Here is a 19,054-nt window from a genome sequence, read left to right on the forward strand (position 1 = left end):
CTGCTACAAGGTATTTTCATTAATCTCAACTTTTCGTCGGAGCATCGATAAGTTCTCGATTAAAAACAACTCACAAAATCTCCTAAATGCCACAATTACCCGACGGAATTGCCCAAACACATATTGCGGGCGAATTCAGAGAACAGTTTCAGGTTTGTGGATTGCTACATCTTAATCCCATGAGAGAAGGGCATTGAGCCGCGGGGGCCGCGAGTGTGATTCACCCACCCAAAGAAGAAAAGCACGTTTGGCGGTCAAAACCTTCGCCGAAGGTTTTTTCCATTTTGCTTGTTGGACAGGCAAACTTATTTGTACACGATACACAGATCTTCGTTGATAAGATTACAAAGCTCTGTTGCGGCTAGGAAGTGCGAAATAAATCCTGTCGCTTACCACCAAGCCAGGCTACTTAGGTTTGTCATTTCTGCTCTTGGCATGGCAACCAGTGAAACCACGTGGCAGATATAGATTTGCCCACTGCCTGAAGATTTGATTTGTAATCTTCTTAACTTAGTTTTTTATAAGTTTCGGTGAGAAGTTAATTTCTGCCTGAGCAGTAGAACAATTGATCTTTGTGGAACGCAATCTCACGTCATTTTTTAATTTTCAGTTTCATTGTTTTAAATTTTATTTTTCGCCACTTTTGTATGACAAATCACGCACATTATAGCCAGCTTAATTTGCATCGTAACGCGATACCACCGACCCATTTGGGTAACGCTGCTCGCGATGAAGTTTGTTCGCAATTTTCTTGTTACTCGCATTAACATTTAATTAGAAACTAATGATTTCGACGAAACGTTTGTCGGTGTACAGCAATGTTGTTGGGGGAATACTTGTTGAAAAGCAACGAGGTAAATTCTTGTCGCTTTATCCCGTTTTCACGGAAGTAAATCGCTCTTTAAAATTCTAATGACAATCGGAACCGATGGGGTTTTACGCGCTTGCGTTGCCCAGCTGACGTAGTACAGCATCGTGCTCGTGATTGCTTATTAGGCAAGATAGAAGGACCCCGGAGTTGGTCACTGCATGACAGATGTCGTGACAGGAAGCCAGGGCTCCCCTCGACTTCCAGGGTCACGATTTTGCCTCTCGGAAATAAGTCCCATTTGCGATTCCCACAAGAGGCTTCGTTCAGGGGTTGTGATGCGGGTAAGTGGCAATGATCAGTAATTAATGAGATGTTCTGCCCAAGTACAGACTTGTCTCGATTTGAACTCGCGGTCAGTCGTATAAAGTCTTCAAATAGCGCGTTCAAAATAGACATGATGTAACTTTGGAACAGTTGCAATGTGTTTTGCAAATCAAAAATACACTACAAATAAAAGTCGTTTATCCTTGTAAGACTATGATGACCTGTTAAATTGTTTTTAGGCAATCCAAAAATAACATTATGCTTAAGTAGTGTTTTAGAATAGTATTGGATTACGACACAAATGCGACACACAATAAATTGCACTACCCCGATGACGTTTACTTGAGATTCATTTTTGCCTTTGCCCTTTTGAGTATTAAAAGTCCCCGCAAAAATCTAAAGCACTTCCGCCCCAATTGATGTCACAGAAATTTAATGTACGCACTATTGTTGGTGAAAGAGGGGACAAACGCATTACTTTCTTCCGGCACCACTTTCATATGCGAACAGCGATATGGCTAAGTAGCATGATGTGATTGTGCAAAGGGAAACGGCCAATCGGAAGTAAAACAATTGTGACATTCAACTTTTAATGTCAAGTTAACATTACTTTTAACACATAAAAAATACTATAAAAGCTTTGTTATGGAAAAACCTTTGTTGCTAACTTTTATGACCAGTCTGCCCACCATAATTTTCGAAACAAATTGGCCACAACTCACCTTTTGCACAGAATGCACACCTTAATTTTCCATAATTCGGTTTTGTAAGTACATGACGTATTAGGTTTATTACATTAACAACTATTGCCCAAAAAATTAACAGACAGTTTGTTGTCTAAGTGCGACATACAGTGGAACTTTCAAACAGTTTAACGTTCGCGTGGTGTCAGTAAAGAAAAAAGGATTGACCTAAAGTTGCCTGTGACCAATGTTGTGACTTACGGAAGGCAATTAATATTGCTCGCGTGACAGAAGATGACTTCGTTTTATGTGTCGATGCCACGGTATGACTCAGGTAAACATAGTTTAGTTGTAACAATATTTGGTAGTTACCTAGGCCTCATCTGAACTAAGCAATGTCAAAAGGTAAACGGGGTAAATCCCCTAATTATTTTGTGTAATTTCGGTAACTAGCTTGTTTATTGCAAGGTTGAAAAAGATTACTGTTTGCTGGTAATCCACTGTAAAATGTAGCAACATGCTCACAGTGAATTGTGCCATACAGAATGTTGTTGAGTGTTTATGGAAGACGCCACAAAAGGTTTAAAAACGATTATCATTAAATGTTTTGTGATATAGGGCCTGTACTCTGTTTACAACTTTACAAGTTTACAAGTTTATTGTCGATTTGCAGCATTTATAAAAAAAAATCGTCTTTACAGGCCAGCAAAGCAGTATGTTCTATCCAAGTGGAAAACGTTGTGTTTCCGACAGAAACAAGTATAAAAATGAGTCAGGTATGGTTTACCAGCATTCATGTGCAGGTTTTGCCAAATGCATTTCTGCAGTATAATTCACAAATTGATTTATGTAACCTGCTACCCAATTAGACTGTACATGCATAGAATTTGGAATCTTTCACTACCCTCACCTTAAAGTAATATCATCTACATTGGATATTTTCTGCACATGTAGTTTTTCCTACTTTATAAATCAAAATTGCAAAATGTTTATTTTCCTTAAATAATTGACTTTTAAAAAAGTTAAAATATGAAGTATAGTTTAATTTTTATTTGTGTCATACAGGTTATTCAATCCAACCACATCAACAAATACAATGTACTTGATGGAGGACAATTGCTAAAATGGGTTGACACATGTGCTTGTTTGTCAGGTATTTGTTAAAGAGTTTGTTTTTGGAAAGTGTGTAATACTTTTAAAACACACAGCACTTGGTGTTTAGCAAAAGTACATAGACATACAAGTTCTATATGTTGCTATTTAGTATTTAATGTGTTACATGAGTTTTAGTTAATACTTATAATAGTGTTATGTTTTCATGATGAAAATGCTTTTATTGACTGTAGCTGAAAGGTTGGCTGGTCACCCATGTGTTACTGTGTCAGTTGATGATCTCTACTTTGAAAGTGAAGTTGAGCTGGGACAAATCATCAACTTGCATGCTCAAGTGAACAGAGCTTTCACCACAAGCATGGAGGTGAACCAAAGTTTAAAAACCTCTGGTGTTGTTTAAGGTCAGAGTTAAGGTCAGCCTGCTCATGAAATATCAAAGCAAACACTGGCACAAATGCAGATGTAAATGCAACTTTCCAAATTCATCAAATTAGTATCAGTCATTAAACTGTTTACAGATAATATGAAAAAATATTTATTACTGGGATGCGGACCTATTGATTAAGGCACACTTGTTTATGTAGCATTAACACACATATATGATTTGATTATTTTGTAGTTTAAATTTATGTGAATTTGTTGATTGTATAGGTTGGAATCAAGGTTTCATGTGAATCTTTAAAAGAAAAAAAGCACAAAACAATTTGTGAGGCCTTTTTGACCTTTGTTGCTTTAGATGACAATAACAAGAAGGTAAATGTTGTAATGGGGTAAAAATATATAATCATGTACATTTCATTGTCAAATCATGTACATTTTATTGTTACAAGTTGAATAAGGAATATAACATTTGACCTTTTCCAGGTGGCACTTCCTAGATTCAGTTGCCAAACAGCGGAAGAGAGAGAACGCTTTTCACTGGCTAGTGAAAGGCGAAAGGTTTGACCATTTTTTTCAAATGTGTAAAACCTACAAACCTATCATTCAGTTGTAAGAATGTGATTTAACTGTTATCAATACGCAACATAGACAAACAATCCTTTTTAGCTCTATTTGCAACTCATTACTCTTTAGCTAATGTATTTTTACCAAACCCTCAAACACATCTTAAACATGTTTTTACCTCTTTGATAATAGTCTGTTCAAACACACTGGTTTTCTAATTGTGTTCTAAACTGTTGGTGTGTTTGACAGCTTAGAATACAGCACGCCAAAACAATGAAATCACTTCTACATGAATACAAATTAAGTCCCATGGATTCACGTGCACGATCTCAATCACCAAACAAAGATGTTGTGTTTCCTTCAAATGTAGTTCATGGTGGTGATACCAAGTAAGTTTAAAGCCAATAATGTTGATTGTCTCAAATATACATTATAGATGGAAGATTGGTTGTTTGTTACACACTGAAATGTTGCAGCTCAATGACAAAGTTTTTGTTCCAAAATTTTCAGGGTTGAAAGTGTGGAACTTGTTTTGCCTCCTCATGCAAATCACCATGGTAACACATTTGGTGGACAGGTGATGTCATGGATGGAAAATGTTGCATCAATTTCTGCTGGGTGTGTACACAAAAACAATAATACAATATATGAGTTTTTTGCATAACTCTTTTGGATGCAGTGTTACATCAATTTCTGATGTCTCTTTTAAACTGTTATCTGAGAAACAAATCACTAAGAATAAGAAATGCTTGCATGTAACTAAATATGATTTGCCTAAATGGCGTCTTTAGTTTCTATAAAACCACAGGATAAAGCATCAATAAAAATCAGTCTTCTTTTTTGCAGTCGATTATGCCGTGGATTTGCCACACTCCGTTCAGTTGACATGGTGTATTTTAGAGGTCCCAGTACAGTGGGAGATCGAATCGTGCTCAGATCTGTCGTCAACAATGTATTTCAAAACAGGTGTGATATTAAATTACGACTAATGTTGTTTTCCTTTCAGTGTTTCATGTGTTGAAAAGTGACACCACAGGGATAAGAATTCATGATATTGTTTTCGATGTGGTGAAAGACATTGCATATTGGTTTTAATTTCTATGGGCTGTATTGTGGGTTTTATGTGCTAAGTTTTTGCACTGTGGCAGAGTGTACATAGTTTGTGCAAAATGCAGATTGTTTTGAAGTGAACTATCTGAACACCGACCTTGCATATAAATTCGGTACTCGTTAGCTACGAAAATTAGCGAAATAGCCGAGACTAACAGGCGAATTACGGCAGCAGGGAAGTAAGTGGGATTGTCGCGGATAACTGCGACCTATATATGCTCAGCAGTTAAGATGGATCACAAGTCTGGTTGGCATTTTGACCTGTCATCACCAGCTTACTGACAATCTTTAAGTATCAGGTCCGCAGCATTGTGATCAGGCTATGCCCTGTTGCGGTTCCGGACAGTACCCTATTCCCACGTTTTTCGGAAATAAGTGTACAATAATTCGGAGAAAACATGACAGTACCTTGCCAAATGGCAATAGGAACTCAATCAACTTTCGTTCATTCAACCCCGATTTTTTAATATGTTTGTACTCTTCATTATCTTTTTTGCAACTTTCACACGTAGTGTAGATATGTGAAGCTGTGATTTTAACTTTTGACTCCAGCTGAATCATAGATGAACCCACAAAGCCCCAAACGTGAGATTTTTAAATTAGTTTTTTTACCATACTGAACAGCAGCAACAGTGGTTTAAAGTATATTGGAAAAGACAGCAACGACAAAGTCATCCTGGGAAGGAGAAATGGAAGGTTACCAGTGACAGGATGGGCAAAAACACCCATCCTACCTTACATCAAAGCATTTGCAAAATGTTATCGCAACCGTTTACTACATACCATATGTACTGCGGCTTGTGTCAGAAAACATTTGTTGGCCAAAAACCCGAGCAAAAGACAACTGGTTTGCTCTAATTGCCTACTAACAAATCAAATATATGCAGCCTTATGCCTGACTGCAATTGTTTGCAAAAAGTTATTTTCCAACCATTTATCTGGTTTGCAGTTTAGAGGTTGGAGTACGGGTTGAAGCTTACCGCTACAAAGACGGAAAGATTGGCGAACGTCGTCATATCAACAGCGCCTTTCTAACATACGAAGTTCGAGATGAGAGTCAAAACAATCAGCTACTGCCACAATTTGTTCCAGAGCCAGTTGTAAGTACATAAACAGGATGGTAATGCGCCAAAAGTTGGACTGGACAAGACCTGACTATCTTTGCGGCGTATTGGGTACTGCCTAAGGATATAAGTGCAATGCACGCTTCGTTACGTGACATACATATTGTTTTGTAGTGTATGTATTTACCTTTTTTACTTATTACTTATTGTTGTTTGTCTTTTAATCTACTATTATTTTTATGCAAAAAATGACATATATTTGTCTGGTGAAAAACAGCTGCAATAATCCCTTACACTGTAATAACCCCTATATGTTTGTGATTTTGAGAAAAGCAACATCATGTTGTTATGTATAAGTCACCGGAAACACTTTGCATCTGACTAGGTCTTGTCACACCATACCTTTTGGGGCTTTTTAGAAGCTTGCGTTAAAAAGTAAATGGCTGACAGTGAAAACCTGTGAGCTGTATCAAACACATCAGTCAAATTTATTCGCTCGTTTGATTTCCTTCCAGGTGCTCAACCCGCATACAGGAAGTGGTTTGCGTTTAGTATTAAAGCGAGCATGTGCATTACCGGCCAAAATTGAAAATAAATCAATACAGGTCTATGATTCTCGTATGAGCTGTTTAACGTCACAGCTTTATAGATGCTTTTAAACATAAAAAAACGTATAAATGTAATACCACACATATTTAAGATCAAAAAGCATTGAAACTGTTTCCATTTAACTAAAATCGTTAACCCAAAGCCTAAAATTTTCTTAGAATCGTCCCAAATGTAATCAGGCCAACATTTCTCTGCTAAATTTACATTAGGTGAATGAAATATTAAAGACGAATCACGCACACTTTTTGCTACATTAAGTTCTTCTCTTCCATTGAGCATTCACCTGCAGTTTTTAGCTGGACACATGCAGCATTTCTAAGTTTTCATGTATCTATGCTTTACTTGCTGCATTTTACAACTGTTCTTACCGTCCTAAATTGTCGGTAATCTAGGTATAGTTTACTGACTTACCAGCAAGTGGATGTACAGTTTTTATGCCGAAACGATACATATAGCGACATTGTTTAGTATTTAAATTTCGCAGCAAGATGCAGTTTTTCACTTTACTTTCGTTTTTATTGCTAGGACGGACAAAGACGACAGAAAGAAGCTGCAGCCCGACGTAAAATCCGCTTTGATCGTCGTTACATTCTCTCGTTGAGACGACAGGATCGACTTTCGGTGAAATGGAACAAAGCCAATGCAATGTACTTGTGTTACGGCAATGTCACTTCACTTACACGTATTTCTTCGCGAACTGATTGGCAAGTGGCGTCCAGCACCGAAACGGTAAGTTTAAAAGGCAAAAAAACGAAATGTTTTGGAGCACTTATCAAAAGTATGTTTATAGCAGTTTTAACCTTTTTAGTTTTGTTATCCCTGAGAACAACCAGACAAATTTAATTTATCCCTGTTTCATAAAAATATTTTATCTGACGTCTCAAAATGTTGATGTCTCGAAAGTGCTTATTAATTACCCTCTGCAAGATGTATTTACCTATTTGGGGTTAATTGCCCACAGGATAAGAAGTTGCGAAGAATTGATCTATAAAGCAGCTGAATTGATTTGGACTTAACGCCGTTGTTGTCCACAGATTGTTCTTTCCACACGAGAGGAGAGCGGTGTTTTATCATTATCAGCAACACTTAAACTTATTAAGCCACTCAAGGTTGGATACGTTTTCTCAGTACTTAAAAGCGTTAAAGCCAGATCTGAGTGGGATCCGCTTTTTCTGTAAGTTTGCATTTTTGCCAAGAAAAAAATGATTAAGATTTTTTTTTTTTCTATTATGGTACAAACAAGGATAGCCTTTCAATTGAATCTTATTATGGGTCCCCTTCCCTGAAGGGGACACATATTGTTTTTGTCCGTATTTTTTTTTTCTTTTTTTCTTTTTTTCTTTTTTCTTTTTTCTGTCTAACGCTGGCTTGTGAGACCCGTTTGGTCAAGAAAAAGTGCTTGAAATTTATTGAAATTTGGACATATGTTAGATATTAATCCAAACTTGGTCCACCTGAAGTTTGACCCCAAATTACCCAGCGGTTCACCCACAGGCCCCCGAAACGTAAAATTTTTAACGCTGGTTTGTAACGCTCATTTGGTCAAGAAAAAGTGCTTCAAATTTATTGAAATTTGGACACATGTCAGATATTAATCCAAACTTGGTCCACCTGAAGTTTGACCCCGATTGACCCAGCGGTTCACCCACAGGCCCCCGAAACGTACATTTTTTAACGCTGGTTTGGTAAAGAAAAAGTGCTTCAAATTTATTCAAATTTGGACATATCTTAGTTATCAATCTGAACTTGATTCTCTAGAAGTTTGACCCCGAATGACCCAGCGGTTCACCCACAGGCCCCCGAAACGTAAATGTGTCTAACGCTCGTTTGGTCAAGAAAGACACTGTAGGCAGAAGTACCACGAGAGTAACTCACTGGTTTACGATAGCGGGAGGGCTCAGCTTGACGTCGGACAGATGTTTTACGAGACGTCGTTTCAGTGATTAGAAATCAGCTGTTGTGCACAGCAATGCTATGTAATTTTATTAAGTTATCACTCACGTTTTTAGTTTTGGCGAAGGTTTTACACCTATGACGTGATTTAAACCTAATAACCGTGCTTCGGTTTTGTATATGTCAAGCAAAACTTTGTTAATCGAAGTAAAGATGAAAAAGTTAACTTGACTTTTTTGCCAAATAAATGTTTTTTAAAATGCTCGTTGTCAGGTTGGCCGCCGCATGATCACGGGTTACTTAAGGTCAACTAGTAGGTATTACAAACACAGTTCAGACCTTTCTTTCGTCATAACGTAGCGTTTTTTTGACAATCAATTTAGGAGTCAATACTCATGTATAAATTAGGCTTAACAGTATTGTTGAACACCAAGGACGGCGTGCTATTGAAAACGGTGTCAAAAGTCAAACAGTCGTTTGGCGTGTGCACACTGAGAGGTTACTACAGGTCAATGGTACTCGTTTTGCGAAACAAAGTTAAATGAAAAACAATTTGTTATGTACACACTTGTAGCAAATTGCTTTTTAATTTAAAGTGTCTGTAACACAACTGTTACAGCTTTCTAAAAAAAATGTGTTGAAAATCCGACCTTGGACGACAATATCTGGGTCAAAGCAAGAGATTAGATTAAAGTATTTGTTACGTTTTTTAATGTTTTTGTAATTATATGACAATAAGAGTGCAAAAAGAATACGAACAATTTTTTTTGTTGGGTTAATGCTTTCTAAAAATTTGTCCTTAAGAATCTAAAAATCACCGCAACATTTGTTTACTGTAAATCTGCACAAACGCGCGTGTGGGGACCCATTTGTTTTTGTTTACAATGTGTAGATCAAATGATGTGTATAGTAAATTGGTAAATATCGTATAGAATGTATAAAATGGAAGTATATCAGAAAGCCACTCTTCTAGTTTCTTTCTAACGAAATGCAAATTTTGCTAGCTTGTGACAAAATGTTTATTAATATGCCAGTAACTTAAAGTTGTGAAACTGTTTTGGCAGCACTGAAACCTGCATGTTGATATGGTCAATGGGTCTTTATCTACATTGCGGCTTCAAAGTTTAGTCGCTTTGCTGTCCATAAACAAAGCGCTTTGTGGTTGTATGTCATGCTATTGCAAACCGGGGGTCTTCACGTGAATATGTGTGGTTGCAAACATTAGTTGTCATAAAACCACGTAAACGTGCGCCTTAACGACGCACTGTAAACATATCGTTAAAATAACGAGGTCGTGGCTGTATAAATTTTCCGACTGGGCCTCGTTATATGTCGCACACAACATGGATGTCTCGTGACAAGCTTTAAGCACGTTGTAGTTTCCGGACACACTGTGTATCCAATGTTGTTACAAATTTATTGCATATTGGTATGCTGCCACAATTTACGTAAAGTTGTGTAATGCTATAAAAGTGACTTACTGTGATAAAGTGTACTTGCCACCTTGTTTTAGTAACAACTTCCTGCTTCATCGTTTTTAGGTCAGAGAAGTTGATCGAAAGAATTAGCGATGAGGACGCCATCTACCGAACAGTGGTGAAAAACGTCACGAGCAAGTCGGAAAATCCAAACGATTTTGTGTTGCTCGTGTCTGATAGAAAACCATCATCACCAAAGTACAGTGTAAATATCCGGGTGTATCATAGTCAAGCTAAGGCTTATTTCATAAATTTAGCCTCTTAATGTATTTCTGGCGCGAAAAATCGCGTTTCCATGTTGTTGTTTTTTACCCAAGTTAATCTCGTTAGCTTAGTTATATTGTTTTCCAACACCGGAAAAAGTATCTCTAATCGTGTCAATTTTGCCTCAGTGAACCGTACCAAGTAGCTATCCGTTCGGTGGCGATGAAGAGCGTTCCACCAGTAGAGGGGTTTTCCCGAACCGAGGTTGCTTGCGCGGGTTTTGTGGCGCGTCATCAGGACGGAATTTGTACGAATGTAAGTTGGTGCGGTCAAGCGAAAAGTGCATTTGTTGTTTATTCGTTTTGTATGTTACCAGGTAACGTATTACAACGAGATGAATCCAAAGCTTGTATCTTACATCAGTTCCGACATGGCTGGTCTCAGTAAATTGCATTGTCACATTCTTAATGAATTGCACGGGTACTTGTACAAGAACGCCTGATACAAATTAACACAATTGATACGAGGTGAGCTTAATTATATACTGCATTACTGCACTAGTGTACACTTGCCTAAAATTAATCTTTTTTACAGTTTTTATAATTTCAATTGATTGAGGTGATATGCTCCTTCCTGTCGATGTTGTTTACATTTAAATGCACTTGATGATACATAATAAAGGTTATTTTTGTTTGTGTTTTTTGCCATATGTTGAACTCTGCCATTCTAAGCCTGCAGCTGAAGCAATTACCCACATTAGCCTGTTGCGCTATTGACATTTAACACTTCGGCGCCAAGGTTTTTAGCTTGCTATGCATATGAACTTTGTAAATTTCCACACAGCGCTTATAATGTATTTTCCATGTGATTGATTCATCCGCTGTATTTGTTATTTATTTTCGATTTTAATTAATTTTAAACTTTAACTGATTGTACTATTAAGTGGTTCGAAAAATTACTATAGGAGCTGGGAACTAAATAAAGTTTCATTTTTACAGCTTACCAGAGCGCTAATTCTTGCAATGTGGCATTCGTAAAAATCAATGTGTGATAACTTTGCAAAACACTTTAGTGGTTTGTGTAGTTTACAACTTATTCTCAAAATCTATTTTGTGAACCTCATTTTTTTGCTTAACCGAAGAGCAACTTTACACAAACGCAATAAAGCGAACAACTATCCTCAAAAAATATATGTAACTCTGTGTAATTTTATTCACACCATCACACGAACAGTAATCTGCCATGAGCAACTGATAGTGTGCGCTATAGTATTCTCACACTTAAACACAATCCTAAATGTACACCTAATGTGTAGTTTTATTGATTTTGTATTTCTCATGTTTTGTTGTTTTCTTGTGTTTTATTGAAATGAACTTTGACAATGGTATGAAAATTAGCGTTCGTTTGTGATTCTAATACAGTTCCATGAAACCTCTATATTCGAGGTTAATTTCCTGTTTTGTTGCGGTCGTTCCACTATCACCGACATACATATGGGGCTCATGGCCTCATATAGGTGTTTTTTGTCTGACATATCATTAATGACGGTTAAAAGTTTTGATTGGTTTTAAAGCCAAGAACAGTGGCGAAAAAATCAGTACACAAATAACAAGCATTTTTGATCTACACTTTCGGTGAACCGTCACAAACTGCAGACTTCTGTGTACAGTGGCACTCATTGTCGCCATAGCAAGTTGTTTCCCATTGTCTACCGGGGCAGTGAATCATGCAAGGTGCAGTGCAGATTGGGCTTGTTTCGTCTTCACATCGGCAAGATGACGCTGTAGTGCCATTGGTGTGAGTGCCAGTGAAGGACCAGCACGCGTTGGTTCCGCACTTAATTGGGCAAATCAGTTCTGCATGCAATAATCATAATATCATGCCAGTGACACAACAAGCCGGAATCGATTTATGAAAATGTTTAGAAGCAGGTAAAGCAATTTTATGGCACGCCATCGATTTGTGAGTTCATGTTCCAGTACTTTTTTACCAACCAGGAAATTGCTTGTTGTTATGATGTGACAGTCCAAAAACTCAGAGAAAATCTACTAACACCATACCTCATGACAGACCCACATTTAGCTAATTTTCGATAGGTGGCGCAAAGAGCACTTTTCCCATTAAAAACATTATATCTCTAAAAAAGCTCACGGTTGAGTCTATTAGGGTCAGGGTACGGTAGCATTTAGAATTCAATAAAACAAACAAAAGAACTTAGTTTCTAATATAAAATTTTCAAAATCCTACCCCCTTTTAGCCGCTAAATAAATAATTCAGTTCTTTGCGCCACCTATCGAAAATTAGCTAAATGTGGGTCTGCCGTCAGGTATGGTGTTAATAGCTCTACTAAAACCCAGACCATGCGCGCAAATTTGTCTGCTTGTATGAGCAAATCTTGCACAAAACTGCTATTACACACCGACATATTGGCAAGCAAAGCTATTACCATTTTATAACAGAAGTAAATTGGGCCGACCCCAGTTGTATGGTATACTTATCCGAAGTTTTTCAAATCTTTGTCTGTGATATACCTGGGTGTTACACGCAACATCTTAACTTTTTGATTTCGTGTCTTACCCGGGACAAACGTTGGCACTTCGTCACTCCACTCCTGTGTTGTCCATGCGTCATTCCCACCCGGTGTGTAGTGGCAAACTGCTGCGTAAACATAGAGTCCATTATCTATAGGGTCGTCTGATCTCATAGCTGCACATCCAACCTTTCTTGTGGACTTCCAAAGAAGTTGAGTAAAATGACCTGCAGGTATAACAGCGAATAGTTAACTTCGTATTTATTCGCAAACGCGGTTATTATGGATCCCCGAACACAAGCAAATACATACATTATAGGTTTAGTTAAGGTTACATTATTTGAATTGAGGCCAACATCGTCAGGAGTTGCATTTGGTGTAACCATATGCTTTTAAATGGTAAGTTATAGTTTAAACCAGCGGTCTCAAATAGTGATGCACCGAACCCGCCTAAAAAGGTTCGGGCCGAAACCGAATTTTTTCGGCCGAATCAGGCCGAACCTAAAATCCCCGTTTTGGGGATGGTTTCGACTGAGCATTGTGTTGTTGATGCGAGTGAACTCAATTTTGACAAACTAAAATCACTTTCGCAATGGGTAAACTTTGCTAAACATTTAATATTTTGCAGACAACGTGGCTGGTATTTCATAGATACAACAAAAAGTTAATTAATGATGTTTCGTATGAGCGTAAATGAAATTTTAAGGCCTTAATTCCATGCAATAAAAAAGTTCGGTTTCGGCCGAATTTTCAAAAAAGTTCGGGCCGAAACCGAAACATTGGAAAACAGCGGATTCGGCCGAAATGTTTCGGCCAACCGAAACTTCGGTGCATCACTAGTCTCAAACACGCGGGCCGCATGCGGCCCTCCAAGGGTTTTTGTGCGGCCCGCGAAGTAACTTTTAGAAGTTGTTTTACTGAGGCGGAATACCGTGTCAGACCAGTGAGTTTACATTTCCATGATACAATCATTCTCTATTAGTGGAAAATGCAACGTTTAATTGATGATAGTAGTAACCCATCTTTAGAATCAGCAATTGCGATTGTTGCGTAATATTTTTTACATTGTTGCGTCATTGCATGCCATTGTTTCCACACAAAGCAATAAAGCACAGTTGGCTCTTTCATTTTGCTACATTATATATATGTTGGTTACTAATTACAATCTTGTAAAGCTTTTTTAATGTAGTTAATATCATTAATGAACATTTTACTTCATCATACAATACGTTTGTTGTCATGGTACACTGTAGCAAATGTTTCGATAGTGCGGCCCTCGACTTACTTAAAAGTTTGTTTTTGGCCCTCAAACTTGTTTAAGGTTGAGACCCCTGGTTTAAACGAACGGAAACTTACCAATTATTCCGTAATCTGGACCTGGAAGTCTTTTACCAGGATTGTCCCAGTCGTAGTTTCTCACCTCACCGTAGAAGCCCTCGCCGAGTCTGTCCGCTGCGAGATACAAAGACGAATTAGGCAATCAAAAAATCGAAATCCTGTGTTTGTCTTTTTTCATATGTTTAGACGTATTTTGTGTTTCCCAACTCTGCGAATGTCACTTAATTACCTCTCCACAACTCCCGGGCCGTCTTTGCTTGTGGCAACTTGGCATAGGTAATCATTTCAGTTACGCCGTATTTTCTGTACACCTCTCCGTTTTCATTCCAACCTTAAACACGTGTTCTATTACTACGTTTACTTTTACATAGCACTGGCTGCAATTATTGTTTTCGCACCAAGCTTTGCTTATAAGTTACTGATCGAGGTAACAACACGGAAGGTAACAAGATACCGATTGAAGTGACAAACAAAAAAAACTGTAAGCAACGAAACGGACATAATTTTGAAAACACTGACCTTGTGCGGAATGCTTTACATTCGTATCTTTATTGATTCTCATGTATTCAGTATATTTTCGCGCCGAGTTTTCCAAGGACCGGTCCCATGTCAATAAAGGCGAGTTGTGACCTCGTCTGAAGAAGTTATGCCAATAAAGAACATCCTCAGACCATTTGTCCGGTGCGACGAACTGATCTACAAAAATTACTTGCTGTCTATTGTGGTGTAATCAAGGTATAACACGTATTAGGTAGCCTACTTAATACCCTGTCAGTGGTGGGATTCAGCCGGTTCGCACCGGTTCTGTAGAACTGTATCACGAAATTGTATGAGATCAGCAAACCGGTTAGCATTACCGGTTACTGTAAATGGACTTTTTGTAACAGGACCGACTGAAAAATATGACTTTTGTGATAGAACCGGCTGACAAAAAATTTGAATCCCACCACTGTACCCTGCATCACCATATGTGGTACTCAAGGCATACCGGGAATATAAAAGTGACGCTGGTACTGGTGCTTGATCACAATTTGCTAAACGACATACAACACAATTATGGTTTGTCACGTCATGTATAAGCGTCATATGTACCGTATAGGATACTACAGGTTATGTACTAAGCGTTGTAATGTACGTATAGGACGAACCCTATCAACATGAATTTCTTGGCGTTAAAGTAAACCGAATATTTGCTATATGGTACATCCCTTACATCAGTGTTATTTCTTTATAATAGTTTGCTTGGGACCTATTTGTAAATACAAAATCTGATTTAGAAGAGTCTAAACTCGTTTGTAACAGTAAATAAAATCAATAACATAGTACTTCTATGGTTTTACGAAAAAAATTTCTTTATCAAAACAAGTTATCGCAATGTAATGAATTGTAGCGGCCTTTCTCACTACCGTTATCGTGTGCCTTCATACTACAGCGAACCGGACAGCCTTCTTTCTCTGACTCTCGTCTTATGCGGCGTATTCGCTCATTGTGTTGTTCTATTACGATGTACCTCGAATAAACACCTCGCTACATTTGTCTCACTACCGTTATCGTGTGCCTTCATACTACAGCGAACCGGACAGATTGCCTTCTTTCTCTGACTCTCGTCTTATGCGGCGTATTCGCTCATTGTGTTATTCTATTACGATGTACCTCGAATAAACACCTCGCTACAGAATAAAACTTCTTACCCGGACAGGGTTCTTTTTCACAATCTTCGTACTCTGAACTATCACCAAAGCATTCTCCAGGCTTAGGGCAGATCTTGTACCGGCGCCACATTCCAGCTCCACATGGCGATGAACAGGTGCTCCACGGACCCCATTCAGCCCACATAGTTTTCCAACTTTCTGCAAAACACACACAAATAACTGCATATACATGCAATACAAGCTAACCGTGGGCCTACGACGATAAGGTAGCTTTAGAAATTTTGTTTGTCAAATTTTGATTGTCTTGTTTTCATCTCGCTTCGTTGAATACAATTATAACCCCAAATGTTCTCATTAACAAAAATCCCATGAAATTTCAATCTTAAGCCAAAAAAACAGTACAGGGCGTTTAACAGTTTCCGCAAGAACCCACTGCATCCAAGTTCCTGACACTCTTCGCATTCTGAGGTCCGATGAAGTTTCAATGATCCCATACCGACGTACTTTCCCGGGGGTTGTCGACCTTCTTCGTAACGAAAAGTACACTGCTGGGCATAAGGTCGGCGGTTGCCCATGCAAAACAATTCGTCCTGTGTAACATATGGAATTATCAGCTTGTACCATAAATATATTGTATGTAATGTGTTATGCATTGCCACAATAATTAAGCGATTATGACCTTTTCGCAGGTAGCGTGGCAACCAAAGTTGTAATTCGGGCTAGATTATGTTAAATTGTGTTATGTATTGCCACAATAATTAAGCGATTGTGACCTTTTCGCAGGTAGCGTGGCAACCAAAGTTGTAATTTCGTACATACCACCGCTCTTAAGTAGACTGTATCGCTTTATTTTCTAAAGTACCTAAAGTTAAGGCTGATTAGGTTCTCGTCGAAATGGCTATAGTATGTTAATTGTAAAGTATGTGTTTAAGGGTTGAATTGCATAATTATGGGTTGTCTTTCTTCATTAAAGTGATCTGGTCAAATATGTAGCACAATTTAACATAGTGACAGTTACCAAGTAAAATCCCCCGTAGCAACCCACTGGGCTGTGACATTCACTATACCCGTCCGTAGCACATCGACACCTCATTCCCGACGGCAGATCCCAAGATTCCCCGGGAAAGTAATAGTCAAACATGTGGGACTGATCCATCCGTGTTTTGAACACACGATCGATCTGCGTGCAGTGAGTTATATTGTGGGTCTCTGTGGACAAAACATAATGTTTGTGCATTTTAAAACGTTTATTGTACAATTAACACGATTCAGTGAGGGCATTAGTTTGTCGGCTATAACTGTAGGCTTTGAATGAAGCTACAAAATTTGTGCATTTTTTAAATAAAATCTACAGCGCCCAATCTCTCGAAACCATAAACTTTGAAACTAGCAAACTTGTGTTTTACGAAAGTCTTATCCAGGCGTCTCTTAACGTAAAACAGTTAGACTTCTTATTCCTTTAAAACAGCGGTTCCCAAACTTTTTCATATTTTTTTCAAAACGGTCCCTTTGCCATTATTTTGAGGGCTCGCGGTCAAATATGTATTTCATAAAAACGACTGTTGACTTCAGGATTTTAGCTAGTTATGCAAAATTGCGCATAAAAGTCATCCAAACACAGCTTGTGACATCACAGACAAGACAAATGCACTACAATTGTGCGCGAACAATTACATTTTTGTTAGTTGTCATTCAATAAAGGCTATTGTTAAGCAATGAAGACAGTTGATTCTCAATTCTACTTTGATTTAAACTTATTTAGTGGCACAAACTGTCGCCAAATAAGATTATATAATTACTTCAACCGCTTCGCGGTCCCCCCAAAATGGCCTCACGGACCCCTAAAGGACCGCGGACCCCAGTTTGGGAACCGCTGCTTTAAAACGAATTGTTTAAAATATGAAATTGTTTGTCAACAAAAAAATACATTCCAATATCTGAGTATAAAGCTTGTGTTTTTTTGCTGAGAATATTTACAACAGTAGGCATCATTGTGTAACGAAACTGTTTACGGTGTAAAATTGATTTGAACCACTGTACCATGATTACTACTATAGTACTCTTACCTGGTGCGCAACAGTAAATGCCAGGTTTCCACTCCGGATGGTCGTTTGTTTCGCCCCAGTCGGGAAACGCCGATTCTGCATAGGAGTAAGTCCAACAAGTCACATAGGTCGGATTGTTTCCCACGTAAACCCAAGCGTTGGCAATGTTGCTGCGAAAAAATCGGTATATAAACGTACAGAGGAGCAAATTGCTGGCTATGAAATACCAAGACGTGACTTAGTTGTTTTAGATTAAATCCAGACCAAACATGGTATGATTCTACAAAACTTGCACCTCTTTAACTGAAAATACATGTTAAACAATCATTTACAGTCCAAAATGTTTGTGAATTTTAGAGTTGTAGAAAATTCCGTGTGAAAAAAACATAAAATCTCTATGTTTTATTTGTTGTCAAAACAAATGCATCTCACTTTTATAAGCATCATCAGTGTCTACAAACAAAAAAAGCGTCGCGTTTGTTTTACTTGCAAGGAGATTTCAATAATAAGAAAAGATTTACTACGTTTTGGAGTTGTAATTAGAGTTTTGTTTAATATAACCGAAGCATGCACTTAAACTTGTGGCAATTTAACTCACTTTGTTGGGGCCCATTTTTTTCCGCTAAAAACACCAGGAGGATCCAAAACCAGGGAATCGTTAGCACAAATTTCATTGGACCTGCACAAAATGCGACCTCTTGATTCGCAAAACTCTTTAGCAGCTGTCCAAGTCTTTGTGTCGCCATCCCAATCATAATATTTAGGGTCTGGTTCGCGAGTGGCTGCAGGGAACATTTATTTGATACATATTTTTTAGAAAGGCGTTATCAACCATAATGATTTGAACAAAGTTTTAAAAGGCCTAATCTGATTTTTTCCACGTTAACCTCTGTGACATAAAAAAACACTTACGAAGGACCAGTCGCTCTGTGGTAGCGGAGAATATGTTTATATCCGACTGCGTTTGTTCATCATTCGATTGTGTTGCTATAAAGATAAACGCCCAATTTCAGCTGTGCTTATGCTGTATTAATGAACATTTCTCTTACTTTGCTCTCCGCTTGTGGAGCCTTCTGTTGGCGTTTCCGACTCAACTTCAATCGTGGTTGCTGTAAAAACGGTCGTTGATTACTTACTGCAGTAAGTTAATAAAAACGTGGATTTTGCGAAAACGCAGGAATATGTTTACACATGTTGCTACTTTTACTCTTTTAGGTTTAAAATGTTTCTTGATTAGGGTTAATTAACGTATCTG

General features: G+C 38.0%; 3 protein-coding genes across 5 annotated transcripts; 1 reads left to right on the forward strand and 2 right to left on the reverse strand.

Annotated features, from left to right (window-relative positions):
• The first annotated feature begins 2,070 nt into the window (after positions 1-2,070).
• On the forward strand, positions 2,071-11,671 carry LOC145224204 (acyl-coenzyme A thioesterase 11-like). 3 transcript variants are annotated; one of them, XM_080090648.1, is made up of 16 exons: positions 2,071-2,152; positions 2,520-2,594; positions 2,884-2,971; positions 3,165-3,295; positions 3,583-3,684; positions 3,796-3,870; positions 4,126-4,265; positions 4,387-4,494; positions 4,723-4,842; positions 5,936-6,086; positions 7,185-7,388; positions 7,694-7,833; positions 10,094-10,228; positions 10,423-10,549; positions 10,611-10,761; positions 10,829-11,671. In XM_080090648.1, the coding sequence occupies exons 1-15, from the start codon at positions 2,126-2,128 to the stop codon at positions 10,734-10,736; spliced, it is 1,749 nt and encodes a 582-aa protein (XP_079946774.1). In that variant the 5' UTR covers positions 2,071-2,125; the 3' UTR covers positions 10,737-10,761; positions 10,829-11,671. The 3 variants fall into 3 exon arrangements, with proteins under 3 accessions (XP_079946774.1, XP_079946775.1, XP_079946773.1); XM_080090647.1 differs by lacking the exon at positions 2,071-2,152 and adding an exon at positions 2,245-2,398; XM_080090649.1 differs by lacking the exons at positions 2,071-2,152; positions 10,611-10,761; positions 10,829-11,671 and adding an exon at positions 2,244-2,398 and having other exon boundaries at positions 10,094-10,235; positions 10,423-10,488.
• Positions 11,672-11,712: 41 nt separating this feature from the next.
• On the reverse strand, positions 11,713-14,821 carry LOC145224206 (cysteine-rich venom protein Cau1-like). The gene is made up of 5 exons (XM_080090650.1): positions 14,622-14,821; positions 14,332-14,433; positions 14,121-14,216; positions 12,812-12,991; positions 11,713-12,090 (listed from the first exon to the last, which is right to left on the reverse strand). Exons 1-5 carry the CDS (start codon positions 14,662-14,664, stop codon positions 11,858-11,860), a joined length of 654 nt encoding a protein of 217 aa, XP_079946776.1. The 5' UTR covers positions 14,665-14,821; the 3' UTR covers positions 11,713-11,857.
• A 1,164-nt stretch (positions 14,822-15,985) lies between these two features.
• Positions 15,986-18,594, reverse strand: LOC145223523 (uncharacterized). Its single transcript, XM_080089932.1, has 4 exons — positions 18,398-18,594; positions 17,821-17,969; positions 16,773-16,963; positions 15,986-16,344 (listed from the first exon to the last, which is right to left on the reverse strand). The coding sequence occupies exons 1-4, from the start codon at positions 18,592-18,594 to the stop codon at positions 16,027-16,029; spliced, it is 855 nt and encodes a 284-aa protein (XP_079946058.1). The 3' UTR covers positions 15,986-16,026.
• Between the last annotated feature and the right edge of the window lie 460 nt (positions 18,595-19,054).

The sequence above is a fragment of the Phallusia mammillata genome, chromosome 4, assembly GCF_965637545.1.
Source record: "Phallusia mammillata chromosome 4, kaPhaMamm4.hap1.1, whole genome shotgun sequence".
NCBI lineage: Eukaryota > Metazoa > Chordata > Ascidiacea > Phlebobranchia > Ascidiidae > Phallusia > Phallusia mammillata.